The 17,855-nt window shown below is 37.7% G+C and overlaps 2 protein-coding genes across 5 annotated transcripts in view; both read right to left on the bottom strand.

The window, feature by feature from the left end:
• Positions 1–1,209: 1,209 nt before the first annotated feature.
• Positions 1,210–8,661, bottom strand: mxc (multi sex combs). Of its 4 annotated transcripts, none has more exons than XM_070110402.1 (9): positions 8,430–8,661; positions 8,201–8,365; positions 7,891–8,128; positions 7,454–7,805; positions 7,111–7,387; positions 6,546–7,042; positions 6,359–6,482; positions 1,579–6,307; positions 1,210–1,514 (listed from the first exon to the last, which is right to left on the bottom strand). In XM_070110402.1, the coding sequence occupies exons 1-9, from the start codon at positions 8,473–8,475 to the stop codon at positions 1,352–1,354; spliced, it is 6,591 nt and encodes a 2,196-aa protein (XP_069966503.1). In that variant the 5' UTR covers positions 8,476–8,661; the 3' UTR covers positions 1,210–1,351. The 4 variants fall into 4 exon arrangements, with proteins under 4 accessions (XP_069966503.1, XP_014087482.2, XP_014087484.2 ...); XM_014232007.3 differs by having other exon boundaries at positions 1,210–1,517; positions 8,430–8,660; XM_014232009.3 differs by having other exon boundaries at positions 1,210–1,517; positions 6,368–6,482; positions 8,430–8,660.
• Positions 8,662–10,424: 1,763 nt separating this feature from the next.
• The window catches only part of LOC106615690 (uncharacterized), a 48,862-nt gene continuing 41,431 nt past the window's right edge, over positions 10,425–17,855 (bottom strand). The window contains exons 11-12 of the mRNA XM_036376248.2: positions 11,031–11,465; positions 10,425–10,952 (exon numbers count right to left, since the gene is read on the bottom strand). Of these exons, the coding sequence (XP_036232141.2) occupies positions 10,844–10,952; positions 11,031–11,465 (544 nt within the window). The 3' untranslated portion in view covers positions 10,425–10,843. The remainder of the gene's footprint in view (positions 10,953–11,030; positions 11,466–17,855) is intronic.

Genomic DNA, 17,855 nt, shown 5'->3' with positions numbered 1-17,855 from the left:
GCGTAGCGACAGTTCAGGTGGACAATTATCATATACATATGTACAGCAAAGCGGAATATTTTATATGACAGCACTGTATTTGCAATAGACAATAAGACTAGGTCTGTTCCTTACCTGGTAATTCGTTAAAATTATTTTAAAAATGTTAGAAAAGAGTTTTCAAAATTATGAAAGAAAAAATTAAACCTATACTTCGTAATATTATGTGCTTTAAAAATAATTTAAAAAAAACAGTAATAAATATTTAGTTCTTATTTACGAGTTGCACCGAACCATTTATTTTTTGTAATTTTACGTACTCCGATGTTTTTTTTTGACATTTACTTAGAATAAAAATGTCTCCTTAAAGAAGTTTAAAAATTCCATAAGGGTACACATGAAAGTAATAACTTAAAATCGAGTTTCTTTATAATTTTTGCTTTCTTTCTTATTTGTTCGAATACACTTTCACAAGCTGGACCTCTTGAACGTACTTACATATATAATAATATCGAAATTAAGGGATTAGATAAGTTTCGTCCAGCAAAAAACGCCCTCTTTTCAATAATTTTTTTCAGATAAAAAATGAAATATTTTATTCAAACTTTTCAAAGGAAAATATTCAAAACTCGGTCATTACGACGTAATTGCCGGCAGTCCCTCGGAAAAAAGGTGCTTCCGCATTGACAACAGAATTTCTGACAGGATCATCAAAAGCAAAAAAAAAAAACAATACGTGTTTGAACCATTAACTAGGTATTGAGATGAGAAAAAAAACAAATAAATGAAATTGTATTTTTGGCAGACGTTTTTACAAAAAAAAAAAATTAAAATTTTGATGAAAATTTTTTGTTTTTTAAATAGTTGTAATTGCAAGAAGATAATTGAAATGGATATTAAGACCATGTAAATTATATCTCAAAGACATGTGTAAAATTTCATTAAGATCGGTTGAGTACAAGTAGTTCGTGAGCAATCTTAAAACCGACTTTGAAAACACAGTTTTGAGAAAAACGCGTTTTAAGTGACTTTATAGCCTCGAGCGCGCAACTTTTCAAAAATGTAACTCCAAACTGCTACTGCTATCAACTTGAGAATACAGGACAATATTCTAGAGATGTTATAAAATTAAATAAGACAATAATTTTTTTTTGAAGCCGTGATACCCATGTAACCCATTAAAGTGCATTGTTGCATAATACTTAAAAATAAAACTTAAATCGAGTTAACTATTATTGCGAATACTAATTCTTTACTGCTTACATATATATATATATAATATATACACATATACATGCATATGTATATATGACGCCAGTGCACATAGAGCATATTTTGGTACAAACTAAGTTAAATCGAAGCTGGAAATTGATTAGTTTTCTTTCCCATGCAAACGCGAGAGGAGTGATTCAATGTCATCTATTTCCAGAACATCTGTAGGACCAGCAGAACTCGTTGTTGCTGCTTGTGCTGGTGGCGCCGACACAGTTGAACCACTCGCCACTTCCGTACCAGCGACAGCATTTCTTGTTATTCTGCTGTAAAGGTTATTAGATAGTTTGTACTTAAAAAAAAATATATATATATTTTTCAACTCACGTCGTCCGCCTACGTGGGTCTTGTGTACTGCTCGTGGCTGGCGCAGATATGGGTGTGGACGTTGCCACTGGTTTCGCTTCATTCGAACTATTATCCTTTTGATTGCGCTCTTCACTGCTGCTAACAGTTGAGGTGGTTGCCTGCTGTGCTGTTGTTGTTGTTGTCGTGCTATGCACTACACCTACAGTGGTGATGTTATCATTATCAGTGTCGCATGTATTTATGCGCACTTTACGTTTCTTCGGAATGTTACGTATTTGTTGCGATGCGGGCGATGCATTGAACAATACCACTTCGTTGCTGATGCGCCATATGTGTTTCTCCTCCTCATCGAAGGCGACGACCATTTTAAAATTTGTAAAATCTCGTCTTGGCAAGGGATTTGCTGGCGCACCAACAGGTCCGTCATAGATAACTGATATAAAACGTACCGGATCCTCTTCCGTAACAGACGTTAATTCGCAATGCTCTAATGGATCTTCTTCGGAGGTTTCGGCAGTGTCAAGAGCTTCACTCTCCATATTTGTGGTTGATGTCGGCAAGATTTTGCTCTGGTGAACCGCTTGAGCTAACACCTCCTTTGGCGCTATCTCCGCAGCTTCACTTTCTTTTGTCAAATTGTCCTTCGCAATTGCTTGATCTTTTATCTTTAAATCGGGTTTGTCAACATTTGATTCTTGTCCTTCACCATTGGTATCTTTTTGTGTCTGTAATTCTTGAGTAGCTTCTTGTGTTTTGGTATTTTTATTCGATATGCTCGCATCAATTATAATTTTGCTGCTGAATGTCGCTGCAGATTTTTGTTTCGTCATGTCTTCTTTATCATCTGCAGCAGCTGCTGTTTCTATTTTATCTTTGGGTTTTCTTTTCTGTGCCGTAACAGTTGCGTCTTTCGACGTTGGTTTCTCGAATTTCGTTTCAGCTGCCGAAGGCATAACTGTTTGTTTAGTTTTTTCTACTTCTTTGTTCCTTTTAGTCGCTTCCGTGGGCGCTTTAGATGCTTTCGTCAGTTTACCCAACTGTTGTGACTCCTTTTCCTTTTTCTCAGTATCTTTTTTCTTTTCGGGTTTTGGATTTTCAATTTTTTCGTTACTGTCAGACTTATCAGATTTCGCATGCTCAACCGGTAATATCTCCTGTCCTATAGGCTTTTGCAAAACGCTCTTCTCACTCGGTTGTTCGTCTCTAACCTTATCCTCGTCTTGCTTTTGCTCTTCCACTGTTAATTTGGCTTCTAATACTTCTGTCGGCGCTGTCTTTTTATTTTTCGTTATTCTAGTGCGTACTGGTGACTTTTTAAAAGCAGTCGCTAACAACCTTTTAGCCGTGGTTGCCGCCTTGGACTTGGACGCAGCTTTCAGTGGTTTCTTGTGTTTGGCGGTTTCTATGGTTTCCCCCGATGCATCGTCTTTGCCATCTTTTTTCTCGTACGCATTACCATCCTTCAATCTACTCTTTTTGTTGCCAAGCAAACGAGGCGAAACACGTAATGTACTCGGTCTGTCGGCAGTTAACCCCGTCGGTGTTTTTATTCTTATTCTTGGCACAGGACTAACAACAGCATCTTTTTCACCATTACCATCCTTCTCCGCCACGCTTTTCGTCGTTGCTTTATGCGGTGTTTTGACTTCCTCCAACTGGCCAGGCTCGAAAACAGTTTCGGGTGCATTAGTGCCCTTGAAGCCAAGCGGTTTGCGCACAATTTTCTTGCGTCCCACACTTGTTGTACATGTCCGTTTCAAAGATGGCAGCGCCTCAATTTTGACACACTGTCTTTGTTTGGCCTTCACTTTCGAAATGAGCGTCTTTAAGGGTAGGCGTTCGGTTTTCTCCGTCAACTCGTACGCAGCTGTAGTCGGCGCTTGTGTGAAGAGCGTAGTTGTTGCATTGTCGTCCAGCGAGGCCATTGGTGGCACTGCGGTCGGTTTGCGCACTGGCACTTTGCCAGCGTCAATATCCGTTTGCTGTAGGACTTGTTTCTTGGCGGAGAGCTGCAGTGCTGTTAGTACTTCCATTGTACGTTTCTCCTGTACTTCCACCGCTATTTTGGTTTGACTTGCCTCTAAATTAGTTGGCAGCATTGTCGCTTTCGCCGGTAGAATCTTTGCTTTTTCCCTCATCGCCGTAAGCTTGCGGCTCGCAATCAGCGCTGCGCTCTTCTCAAATGCTTGTGCCGCTGTAGCTAACGGTTGTTTAACGCGTCGCTGTTTGGCATCTTGCTTCAGCTTCTCCATCATGCGTTCACGTTTTTGTTGTAAGTCATCCTCCAAACGATTCTTTTTCTCGGCCGATTTCAATGGTACAGTTAACTTAATCGTCGTCGCTGGCGCTTGCTCGTGTGTCTCGACGACTGCTTGCGAATCGACTTTACTCGGTGTCAGCCAACTACGTACCGGGTAACGTACTTCACCATCATTGCTTACCAACTGTGAGTTCTCTTCCTCTGTGACAGCCAACTTCTGCCATTCTTCATCCTCTGTACTACTTATAGTAGAGAGATTATCTAGTGATAGGGACATGTCAGCAGTTTTTTTCGGTGTTTCTTTTTCATGCTTTGCTGCCTGCTCCTCGTCCGTTGTGGTACTGGAATTCGATGAAGAACTCGAGCTGCTTGTTGTACTGTTCGTTGATGATGAGGACGACGTAGAAATTGTGCTGGAGGAATCGGACGACTCTCCTTCGGCGCAAATTTCTGGCAATTCGGAAACGAGCGTATAGTGTGGATCGATGTTTGAGGTCGTTTCGGTATGCTCTGTGCCTTCGGCGCCAAATGATTTAACGCGTTTCAATACTATTGGTTCCACTCGCAATTTCTCAGCTGGTATTTCAACACATATTTCCTCTGCTTCCGTTTTCGCTTGCTCTGTACCGTCAACCAATGTTGATCTTGGTTCCTCAAAGAGCGCACTTTTTACCTCCTCTGCATTTAAATGCTGTTCCAGCAGTTTTACTCTCTCCTCCTCTGCCTGCCGTTGCTTTTGTGCTGAGTCTTTTAAAATTTTCTCAAAATTGCGATCTAAATCTTCCGATTCATCAGGCTTATAGTACGAACCACCAGAGGAATAATCCGTTGGTGCTGTTGCACTGCGTGGTGTCACATCGCGACTGGAGCCGTAGGGTGTAAAGCGCAAACCGGGCGTTATTGCACTCAGTTGTGGTGTATTTAATTCGCTTTTTGTCAGCGAACCAAAGAGATATGACGACGAAAGTTGCATATCATCATCAACAGAGCGTAGCTTGGCCGCAGGCGTGTCTAGGGAGTGCACCGGTTTACCCGGTGTTGGCGGGATTTCATCCATTAACGTTGGCGCTTTAAAAGGTGTATCTAGTAGGCAAGCAATATTTGCTGTACGACGATCGCGCTCCTGCTCTTTGTGCTCTTCCGACGCATGCACGGTTGCGTTGTCGGCAGTTTGCACTGCAGGCTCTGCGTTTGCTGTACCATCGACTGTATCATCAATTGCTGCAACTTTGTCGGCGCTAATGCTCTCTACGCAGTCGCCTTTCGTTTTTGTTAGCGATTCGCGTTTTTCCTTTTGTGGTGTTGGAATTTTTATATTGAATTCTTTGCTGTTGCGATCTTTATTTACGCGCCTGCTCTCGATTGCACACTTGCCGTGTTTAGTTTTTTCCACGATTCTTATATCGGGTTTCACAAATTCCTTAGGATCATCCTCAAGGATTGAAGCGTCGGCTTCACGCTCAGCAAGCATTGCCTTTTTGTGGGCCTCCTGTCGCGCCTTTTTGCGCATGCGCTTAGAGATTATCGGTTTTTTTCGCCGCAAACTACGTCGTTTCAACGACGTATTTTTATCTCTGCGCACCGATTTCGGTAATATGGCGTGTTGTTCGGCATTTATCTGGCGCAAACGTGAGTCAAGATCACGATTGGAAACATTACGCAAACGCAACCATTCCTCCATCATTTTGTCATCTTTTAAATTAGCTACACTCTGCTCCTCTGTAGGCTGTGATTCATTTGCAGGCGCACTTTTTTCGGATTCTTCATTTTGATCTGATTCGTTTGTAGGATCCGATTTGTTTTCAGATTCATCCGAGGATTTCGAAAGTTGACGTTTGCATGCGCGTACCGCTGTTTTACGAACCTGTTTGCGTTTCGGTGTATCTACATGCAGGCCACTTGCAACTGATTTTATTTTATTTTGAATTTTGTCCGTTTTCTCTGCTACAGCGATCTCTCGTAGTGATAATTCGGTTTTAATGACAGTTTGATTGCTACTTTCCTCGGTGACGAATAAGGGCGGCACGCTACAGCTATTGCTGCTTTCATTTGCGCTCGCTTCGATGGGTCCGCCTAAAGCTGGCAGAATTTCCACATTTTTAATGATGGGTCGCTCTGTTAAATCAACTGAATTGGCCAACTCAGCGCACTCCTCTGCGTTGGCATTAGGACGCAAGCTAGATTTCTGCTCAGCTGGACTACCAACCGTTATCTTCGGTGAGAATGATAATGTGCGCACATGCGAGGTGCGTTTGCGTGGTGTCGACAAGCTTTTAAAGGCTTTCATATTCACTATACCACTTCCACTGGGCGTCTCACTTTCTACAGTTGTACGTGATTGCAGCGAGCTGGGAATTGCACCGTCTTGTGGTTTTTTACATGCGGTGCACGGCTCTATTCTACCTTCGATTTGGGTTTCTTCGGTCGCATTTACTTTCTGTGCACTGGACACCATAACTGTGTTTTGTGGCTGTTGGCCTGCGGCGGCTAAAATAGATTTGGACAAAATTATTTCATTATGAGAACACTTTATATTACCAGTATTACCCGGTGGAATTTGTTGAATTATACCTTCACCGTTGAGAAGAAATGGAAAATTCGCCAATATACCCTCGTCGGCAAGAAGTAAAAATTGACCGGTATTGTTGTCGATGAAAACATGCTGAAATGTTGATAGAACAGTGAGATTTTTTTTGTTTAATATTTGGCTTTCGAAAATGCATACCTGCTCGTCCCCGGCCGCATCGCCGACATTAGATAAATGATTGATTAAATTGTCAGCAGTGACATTTCCAATGATTTGTTCACCAGCCGTTGCTTGCTTTTGTGCACTATCATTTGAATTTAATACGATCAACTTTGATAGCGAAAAGTTCGGATCGATCAAGGAACCGAACGAATTATTTGCTGTGAGCGTCGAAAGAATTTGCGCATCGCCAGCACCGCCATTCTGTGAAGTATTCGATGCCGATATAGCCGTACGTATTATTAGGGGTGTACGTGGAGCTGTAATCGAATCTGTTGGTTGTTGTGATATTGTCGATAATGTTGGTAGAGTTAATTGTTGTTGTTGATGTTGTTGCACAAATGCAAATTGTTGTTGCTGTTGCTGTTCTTGTTGCTCGTACACAGCCGGCACACTAATAAGTTGTTGTGGTGCTGCTGATGCCGCATCGATATTACATTGTACGCCTGCTGAGGCATTTGTCGGCTGTATGGATGCTATAAAAAAAAAAAATATATATATATTAATAGAATTCAGGAATTTATTTAATTCACTACGCACATACCACCAACAACATTTTCGACAATTGCATCGAAAGTCGGGTCCTGCTCAGTAGCCTTCAAAATGTCTTTGACCATTTGATCCAACATTTCATTGGATGTAATAATTTGCTGCTCTTCCGAGAGATTATTGTCATTAGCTGATAACTTTGAAGTGGACGCCTTGACATTGCTTACTTCTGCTTGAGTTTCACTGCATTTCGAGTTATTAAGCGCTTGATTAATATTATCTACTAATTTCATTTGAAATTGCGGATTATCCAATATTGCTTGCGAAAGTTCCTGTAACAAAAAAAAATGTGTTTAATTCGTTTTATATCACCAGTAACAAAACAAATTTCATATTACCGGCACGGATGGTGTTGAAAATTTTCCATTAGTCGATTTGCTGCGCGGCGTTGATTCTTTGGTCGGCTTTTCCAGTAGTGACAAATCCGTTTCATTATCATGCGGCACATTTTCATCTTCATTTTCCGGCTCATTACTATCTTCATCAAGAGTGTCCTCTTCATTTTCATCATCTGTCTGCGTCTGGTCACCGCCTGTCGTAGGTGTTTCCACAGTTTTCCGTTGGCGTTGTAAATTTTGTTGTTTCGCACTTATAAAACAAAATGGTTCTAAAATGCGGCGCCGTTTTATATTTTTGCTGCTCAAGAATAAAGGACTTACGCGCTCATCAGAAGAGTACGCTACTGAATCACTGGAAAAGAATTTCAGAGTTTTAGTTGTAATTTGTATACTTTTAATATATACATAAATGTATGCATAAACATTTTAATATTCACCGTTTTCTTTTTTGTTTAGGATGCTTCTTAGTTGTGTTCTCTTTATCTGAATTTATGCTGCTGCTAGCCGTAGAATTGCTTTTTGTATTATTTTTACTATGCGTGGAATTTTCGCCTTGCTGTGTTTTCAAATTTGTTGCCAATACACGCTCGAGCAATAACTTGACTTTCTCAGGCAGCTTGAGTTCGAAAAGTTCAAAACGTTGATTACTCGTCAATGAAGATACAAAGCGATCGACTGCAGATGATTATAGTTTCCAATAAGATATTTCATTAGATATGTTCATGTATTATCTGTTACTGTACTTACCAATGTGTTTGATATTTACATATTCGCATATTATATCCTCCAAATCCGGACAAAAACTGTGTGGCGTAAAACCGCTGCGATATACCGTAAATTCATGCTTAAGATGTGGTGAGGTTTTACAAAATAGCCGCGATGTACTTTCCAACTTTTGTCTTTTCAAATAGCCTAGCAAATAGCAGGGAAATTGTTATTTGTATTCGCAAAGCAGCACCAGCTGCAGAACACTTACCTAGCACAAGACGCGCAATGTCCGAATGCAACACAACAGCATCCATTTTCACGTTATTTTTCCTTTTTTCTACACTTTTACACACAGCACATTATTGTTGACTACAAACGCTAAGCTAAATACTATTAAAAAACACTTTATTTTGGCTTGTATACAAAATTTCTAAATGTTTTCACAATTCTGCAAAAAAATAAGCGAAATGCTTTTAGCGGCATAAAAGAACTTCGCTTACCTTCGCGTTGCCAGATGTGAATTTAATATTTTATGGGGCATATTTAGGACTAGTGTAAACAGATTAGCAACTAACAGGTAATAGAAGCATATAACAATATTAATTAATATGCTGGTTTTATTTTGTATTATATTTAAATATTTGAATTAATTATATGCTTGCATTTACTTTTTAATAAGTTATTTGTGTAAAAAATAGGGAGTAAATAATTTAATTGTAAAATATTGATATTCCAGTTTTCACTGAAATACAATGAAGTGGATATCTCTGTAGCAACCCTGTGCATTTGAATTTTGGTTATTTTTATTTGGAAGTGACTGTAAGATAGCTTCCTAGCAGACCTTGAAATAAGATTTCTCCAAATGATGAATACAGAACTCTGATTTTTTTTGTACTACTTTAAGTGCTTTCTTCGTTTTGTACCTACCTAACCAAATATCAATTTTTAGTTATTTTCCTCATCTAAATGAAATATTTATAGTGAAAAATGCCTTTCAGTTTAAAAAAGAATATTTTCGGATTGTATGAAGATGTGAGGAACTAGTATCACGACAATGTTTTATTGCCATTTCTTTCAACATGCCATTCCATTATTGTTTACTTGTGAGTTGAAAGTCTGCACAAAAGAAAGGCGGATGATTCGTTATGGATATTTTTCTCGATGATGATAAAATTCTGAGAGTAAACAACACCAAATTTTGGGTGTTACGTTTGATAGCTGGTACCCCTATACTCTACACACGATCGTGATAATTACTCAATTATGGAGCAGCAACAAGATCCTCAATCGATAGTCAGCTGGCCTTAACTACGCAGTCCCAATTTGGTCGCCTGGATGGAGCAGGACTCATCTGAGGAAGATACAGACATGTCAAAACATGGCACTGCGGACTAGTAACAGGATCGTTTGTGCAGAAATTATGTTTAATTAGGAACATCAATTGAACGTCGAACAATATACCGATGCAATTTAGGACGTGACAAAATTCAGTAGTGTACTGAATGTCACTCACACTATTATGAATACTTTCATGAATGACGTCCTTGGAGTCGAAGCACTATCCATTACAGACCGTGAGCTCGAGTTGGCTCGTGAAACCAGAGTGACGCTTGAAAAACTACGTTTTGGATACTGTAGCAGGTTAAACTCCTACTTATCCAGAACATACTAAACATACATATGTATGTCCTGCATGCAAAGAGTCCCCGCATGACAGTTACTACCTCTTTGCATGCCCCGTCAAACCTACTCACTTACAACCTTTTTCCCTTTGGTCCGACACCGCCGAAACAGTGCTGGACCTACTGCTAATTTCGGTAAAAGTTGATATTCGACTTTCCCCCAAACAGGGCTTAAGCACTGGCCACAACAACTTTCGTTATGGGTGCTCGGTTTTGGCAAGATCTCATTAGGCAGAACAGTGTTGAACCTAAGGGCCATATAAGCAATTGCTCAAGCTACTATCCTATTCAGCATACTTTTTATTGCAGCCAGAGGAAGAAATGGGACGATAAATGGAACCGACTGGATGTCATGTTGCCTAAACGACCCGCAGTTATCTTCGAAATGGATCAAGGAGAATATTAGCAAATTTAGAGCAACAGGTAACATGAGTCCATTAGCACAGGGATCAATAGGATTAGTATTACTTAAAGAACCGTTGAATTTAGTAAGGAATGAAAGAAAACTTGTTTTGTTTTTATAAAGAAAATATTCATTGTTTCAGTAGTACCCAACCGACAAAAGAAATTTAGAAAAAAAATTTAATAATGGTAAACAAATTTTTACGTGAACAATTTTGGCATAGATACAGGATATATTGACATATACTTGTTACACATACACATAAGCATATGCTTCGCGGATTAGTCGCAGTAAAAATCGGTTTTCGCAAACATGTCAAAGGATAAAGCAATAAAGACTTTATCGAGACTTTATCTAACTTAAGCTTTGACATGATCGCAAAAAATATCAATTATTTACTGTGATAACTGTACATGCGTGTGTGAAATCTGCCAAAATTTGCCCTACAATTTCATGGCAAAAATTGAGAATCATATACATATAAAAAACATACACACAGGTGCAACACCACAACGGAAAATGTTCAAAAATATATATGTATGCAGTTAAAACATTAAAAAAAAAATCGAAGAAAAAAAACTGCTGGAAGCAGCGGTGTTATATCTTGGTCTCGTTATCCAGAAAATCCTGCACAAACTTCGAAACACCAATACTAAAATCTTCCTCGATTACGCCGATGATGTCGTTAGAGAGCTTGGAGGCAAGTCTATTTGTAGCAGCACAAAAAAAATATATATTTAGGTATCTAGATAGTTTTCGAAAAAATATAGAATATTTAGCTTACTTTGAAAACACTCGCCATGGCTGGTTGAAATTGGGATTTGCATAGAAACGATTTTTGCTACATAGTCGTAGAAATTGATTGCGTTCGGCAATTAGCTCTTCAATGTGTAGATCTTTCTTTCGTGGGATATCTTTGAAGTTACTGTTCCAGAGCGTACAGGGCGAAGTGGGTAGTTCTACGTTCTTACAACTCTTTACGTCTTCTTGCTGATTTGTAGTTGTTAATTCATAATCGTTATCATCGGTGTTTATTTCATCTGAAGAGTTTTCCTGTTCCCAGTTCCCTTCCGTGTTCGCTTCTTTCTTCATTTCCTTTTGTGCTTGTTTGCGTTCGACACGTCTTTGCTCTTTTTGATATTCCTTCTTCAGACGCAGTTGTGCTTTTTTTAGCTTCAATTTCTCGTAAGGCGACTCTCCGGTATAGAGGGTAATAGGGCTGAAAGTGTAGAGATAAATTGTGTACGGAAGAGATGATATATAAAAAATGAAATGGTATAGCAATTGTAATATGCAAGATGTCTTAAGGATCGGTTGGAGTAATACAAAATAAACTAAGTCTAATACCATCTGACTAGAAAACTGGCGACCACATTGCCATTGCGACACCTAGATTAGGTTAAGGTGTAGGATATAGGTTGAATTTGTAGTAAGAGAGAAGCTTTTCGGTGGACAAATTTCTGACAAAATCTCTTAAAAAGTAATTTTAAACATCCCATTGCGTCCATTATTAGTGCAATGTGTTTCGTGATTGCGAGGTTGTAGTGGGGAAAAATTTTGTTTTCACAAGTCAGGAATGGAACCCACTACGGTAAAACTTTCTGTAAGCTCACCAACTTGACCAGAAATTGCCTAGATTTTCAGAAGCTAATAAGATCGAAAGAGAGGGTCTGGTAACCAATTACTGAGTCATATTCAATTTATGAGGGAAACATCGAACATGATCGGATAATAGTATGTCTGTCGAATAAAATGCAGGAGTTCTACTGAACTACTTGTTCTTACTGGACACTGGTTAATAGCCCTACATGCGGTAAAGCTGAAAATCTTTGCAGTTTCTCCTCCAGAGAACAGAAAGGAGCCCAAACAAAAACAGGCATGCTTTTAATTAACACGGTCTCGAAAATACGGCTGGAAGGTTGTTGGTCTAGTGACAGGTTAAAACTTACTGGCATTACATGCAAGCCAGATGAACATTACTAATATGAGAGAGACGCTGGGACACCTCCTCTGCTTCCGTCCGGCCTTATCTAGAGCTCATCTTAGATATGTAGTGGCTTCACAGTTTAGGGGACGATGAAAATTAGATACCAAGTCTTTATGCTGCTCGAATTGAAAAGATCATTCATCTGGCATTACAAAGGACAAGTAGGTCGATGTATGGCGTGGCAGCCAAACAATATAACCTAGCCTAACTTCTTCTGCATTGTCCAGATTTTGCACGACTGAGGTTGATTTATGAAGATATTTACGATCATTACTTAGGAGTATTAAGGTATTATAATGTACCGCTGTTCTTAGTTGTCCAAGTGGGATTAATATTAGACTTTGTCACAGCATCGACCTTTTACCCTAACCTAAATTATATCTGTCGATTGGAAGTCGACTAGACCCACTCCAACCGCTTCGACTCTAGTAGACTTTTCATAGACTTCATACGTCCTCAGTGATAATCTGACGTTCCGACGTCACACAAAAAAATGTCAACCTATGCATGATATACTTATAAATTTCCTTCACTCACACATTTCACACTTTAACCACATTTATGGATTCTACAAAGACACTTAAATACCACGGTAGTTCATTATATAAATGTGACAATACAAGCAAGAGTTCGCGAAATACATATCAAGGTCGTAATGAAAATATTTCTATTTGTCCCCAAAAGCACGCACATGGTGCCCCAAATGGAAAGCTTGAAGTTTGTCTGCAGGCGGGGAGACCGAGCGACGGTGCATGCAACAAAAAACTTGCAACCATATTAAATGTTATAAATATTGATCAAACAGCAACTATTTTCGGCTGGAAATTTTCGCGAAAATAAAAATGTGTATCTATGTCAATGTCGGCACTGACTGGATGCCACGTGTCTGCGCCTAAGTCAATATACCCATTAATCTTTCTATGCTTTATTGTTTGAATTTGATTTTCTTTTTATTATATGTACAATTTTTTTATTAACTGTCGGGTTTTTTTCGTACTATCTACTACGAAAATTTCAAAAAAAAAAAAATGAAATAAATGTTTGTGGTAAAATTTGTTAATATGTTTATAATTAACCGCATTAAACATTTAAATTGGTATGTAATAAGAAGATAGAGTTTATTTATATGAGGGCAACTAAACACAATTCAGTTCGGCTGGATACGAGTACATACTGTGGAACAACAGAAGGGAATACATTTTCGTTCGAACCATAGATGAAAAGGCGCTTACTTTCAATCCGTTTCAGTTTCTAGGAGAAAGAAGATTCAACTTTGTTGGTCGGCTAATTCGGCAGAAAAATTCCGTACTCAGTTGTGATCTCAAATATAGTTGACTACCAATTAGACCTGTATCTGTGAATTTTATAGTATTTGGAATATATAAACACTCTTGGTTCTCGTTTCTCTAAAAAAATGTGTACTTATAGGCTTAAAGAGAGAAAATCCAGTTTACTTATAACCAAGTAAAGGTGCTTTTTTCAATAGCCTTTTTTTGACAGAGTATCGTTTGGCATTTTATCATGGAAAGACTTACGCCTGAACAACCTTTACAAATGGTTCAACTTTATTACGAAAATTCACGTTCTGTAAAGAATGTGTTTCGCGCGCTTTGCTCAACTTACGGTCAACAAAATCGGCCTACTGAGCGTACTATTGTAACATCATCACCCATCTTGAGACCCAGCATTCATTATTGGATAATATTCGCCGAAGACCGCGGAGAGTCGATTTGGCGTCGTTCGCAGCAACTCGGACTGATGTATGGAACGACTTGGCATTTTCCGTCGATATCTTAAATTGCAAGCCTACGAAATATAGCTTGTGCAAGAACTGAAGGCGCTCGGCTTTCTCAAGCGACATCGCTTCGCTCTATATAATCTTGAAAAGTTCCAAGAAGATCCGACGTTTTCGAGTCAAATTTTGTTCAGCGATGAGGCCCATTTCTTGCTCAACGGGTATGTAAACAAGCAAAATTGCCGCATTTGGGACAAAGAACAACCTGAAGTGATTCAAGAGCTCCCATTTTATACAGAAAAAGCAACGGTTTGGTGAGGTTTGTGAGCCAGTGGAATCATCGGTCCATATTTCTTCCAAAATGATGTCGCTGAGGACATAACCCTCAATGGTGACCGTTATCTGTCATGATAACATACTATTTGATGCCTGAAATTGAAACTAGTGATCTCGGCGACATTTGGTTTGAACAAGACGGCGCCACTTCCCACACATCGCTTTCGTTATTGCTGTCGTCTTCAAAATAGTCGTCATTCGGAATTATGCACTTATGCCAGCACTTCCTCCAATCTTAAAAACATTTCACAAACTCGATTTTTGCCAAAGCCTTTAGCTCCTTCATGAATGCGCTTTTAATGTCACCAAAGCTTGCAAAACGGCTTTTGAAGTTCTGTTTATTTTTAGATATAGGAAAAAAGTCCCCATCCTTTTAACAAACGAAAATTGCCAAGCTCATAAAAACACGTCTAACCTTAGTGGCTGTAACAGACAAAAATACAGCTGAAAATTTTATTAATTACACTCTACAAAACCGGGAAATTTTATTTTTAAAATTACTTATATTTTTTTAACACAGCTCGTATGGCTTGGCCAGTCAAAGACAGCTATTAAGGCGCAAAATATATGGGAGTAAAAGATCGGTAAAGTGTGTAGGAGATATGTTAGATGTTTTCCGAAAGGTGAGGTTTTTCAAGATGAGCGCTTCAATGGAGAATTACGCAAGTTTCAGGAACAGGCCCTTTCAAAGGGAAATTGATTCAGTGATTACTAGCCCCGCTAGGAAAATTATTTTAAAATATGGATTGGGCTTTCATATTGTTCATACTTCGAAAGACAATATCAAAACACAAAATGTTTTTATGACAATTTATTCTGGATAAGCTGAAAACAGCGTTTGGTTGGATTGTTATTTTCCAAGCATTTAGTCAAACAGATTATTCGGCGATTAAACCTTTTCTTCCTTCTGTTAAGGGTCTTGATGTTAACTGACAAGTATAAGAGCCTACAAGATTTGAATTTCATGAGAATCTGTTTTGTATTAGAAGTACGAAGGCATTATATTATATGCCGAGGAATAAACTAATTTTTTCCTTGAATTTGAATTCACAAACGGTTTAATCAAAGTAGGTTGGTTCTATTTTAAGGGGTTATAACCACATATGAATTCAAAAAAATTTAACTTTTTGTACTTTTTCAACTTAATCTGAGAACTAGTTTCGGAGATATGAGCGTATTTATAAGCATTTTTTAACTCAATGCTTCCAAAACTCTCAACACGTTATTCTTGAAATGCTGTTTTCAGAGTCGGTGAGGAAAACTTCTTCGAAACGGCTGGACCGATCGGCTTTAAATTTTCATCCGAGCTTCTTAGAAATATCTTTCAGGTAATGATCACAAGATTAAAAAATAATTATTTCAATTTTTTAAGCCACTTGAAGTCTAAATTTGAAAAAATACGTTTTTTTTGGAAGCTGCCATTTCGTCCAAATTCAAAATTTCTCTCTGATTTAAAATTTTCTTGCCTTATATCACCCTTGTAGAGCCATCAAACTTATCGTTTAGCTACTGATTTATTAACAAAATCCAGTTAAAATTTCGAGGTTGAGAGGTTTTAGAGTACCAAAATAGAATTCGTTATATAATGGTGCACCGCTTTGACCTCCATTCTTCGAACTCTTTTAGCTACCCTCTTAGGTGCTACGTCATAGATTTCGCGATGTAAAAAATATATATTGTTATACATATAAACACCCAGCTCTCAGAGATCTCAGTTTCTCATATTCGCCACAAAATAAGAAATGATTTTGCCTCCGCTAATTTCTAATTTAACTTCGGTGACCTTTACGAAAATTTTTCAGTTAAATTATTCTGCCCCAATCGCACCTTATGTCATCGTAGAACTTGAACCATAAATCAACATTCTAATAGGAAAGCTCTGTAGGTATACGGGTTTGTATTAACAGAGTTCTATAAAAAATTATTATATTAATTTTTACCCGTATGAAAACACACACACACACATACATACTATGTATATAAGAGTTTGTAGAATATATAAATCCGAATATGTATATCCAATTATGCAGCCCTACTTGAGGATCAGCTGAATCACACAACTTACGAAAGGTGGGTAGATAAGCTTAAACGTGCACACATACATACATACATATATACAAGAATACATATAAGTACAAACAAGCGTGAGTGAGTAAGTAAGTAAGAACGCAGCTTGAAATTTCGGTGATAGATGCTCTCAGCACAGCAGTCACCACTATCGCTCATACCCAACAAATGTATGTAGTTATGTATCTCATCAGCATACGCACCGGCACCGACAACCGCACTCACCGGGTGTAGTCCATTAGTCGTTGGCGCAGCGGGGCCGGACGCACGCCTGTCCAAACACTGGGCCGCGCTAAACACGAACTGCTTTGACTGACAGTCATCAACAATAGCTATTGAAAAGCTTCAGCGCAGGCGATAAGCGACCGGTAGCAGAGCTGCGATATTCTCTGCTGACTTGATGACATCATTTTCGGGTGAGTGGTGGATAGTTGGGAAGTTGTCGTGTGTGGTGGGGGGTATTTGTGCATGTATTACTATAAGTAAGTAAGGTTACTGCGCACTCGGCTCACTTCACTTTTGCTCTCTTTACGGAAGAGTTGTTGTTGCTGCTATTTGATGTCATCTTGTATTTTGTTTTGTATGTTCTTTATGCATTATGTAAATAAGTATTTATTTGTAACAAATTATTTACACAGCCGAAGCGGCAAGTTGAAAATCATTTGCGGGAAAATTAGTATGAGTGATTTTTGAGACCAGAATTGTACTGTTACTTGCATGATTGGACTTATGGAACATATTTACATATGTACATAATTACGCGTTTGAGATTTTTTTTATATGTAACAAGAGATATTATTCAACAAAATATTTGTTAGTTAATTTTACTTTTATAGTTTTTTGAATTAATTAGAAATTTTAATTTAATTATTTTATAGATATTCGGATTTTTATGAGCTCAATATTTATTGAGTATCGAAATATTAATGAATAATAATAAATCAATATCAAATCTTGATATAAATTGTCTTTAAAAATATAAGTTACAATAAAAATTTTTTATGGTTATTTATTTTTTCAAAAATAAAATTTTAATGTAATCAAGATTTTATAAATATTCGGATTTTTTTAAGTTTAACATTTTTTGATAAACGAAATATTAATAAATTTTATATCAAATCTTGATTTAAATTGTTTGTAAAAAACCAAAATTAAAATTTTTTATGTTTATTTATTTATTTCCAAAATAAAATTTTTTTTCAAAAACGTTTAAATTTGTTTTAGTGCTTCTTATGGTTTTTCAAATATTAAATTTTTTTTTTTCTTTAACATTTTTTTAACGAAATAGCTAAAGTTCACGTTTTTATGCAACTATTTTAATAAGAATTGAAAACTTTTAATTTTATGTAAAAATCTAAAAAAAAAAATTATGCAATTTAGTTTTTAATATTTTGTGCAAAAATGTATTTATTTTATGAAAATCTTCAAGAATTATTCAATTTTGTTAATTTTAGAATTTTATATAAAGAATTGAACAGTAAATT

Source organism: Bactrocera oleae, chromosome 5 (assembly GCF_042242935.1).
Source record: "Bactrocera oleae isolate idBacOlea1 chromosome 5, idBacOlea1, whole genome shotgun sequence".
In the NCBI taxonomy this organism is placed as follows: Eukaryota; Metazoa; Arthropoda; class Insecta; order Diptera; family Tephritidae; genus Bactrocera; species Bactrocera oleae.
The sequence above is the reverse complement of the archived record's forward strand: the minus strand, read 5'-3'. Positions and strand labels throughout refer to the sequence as shown.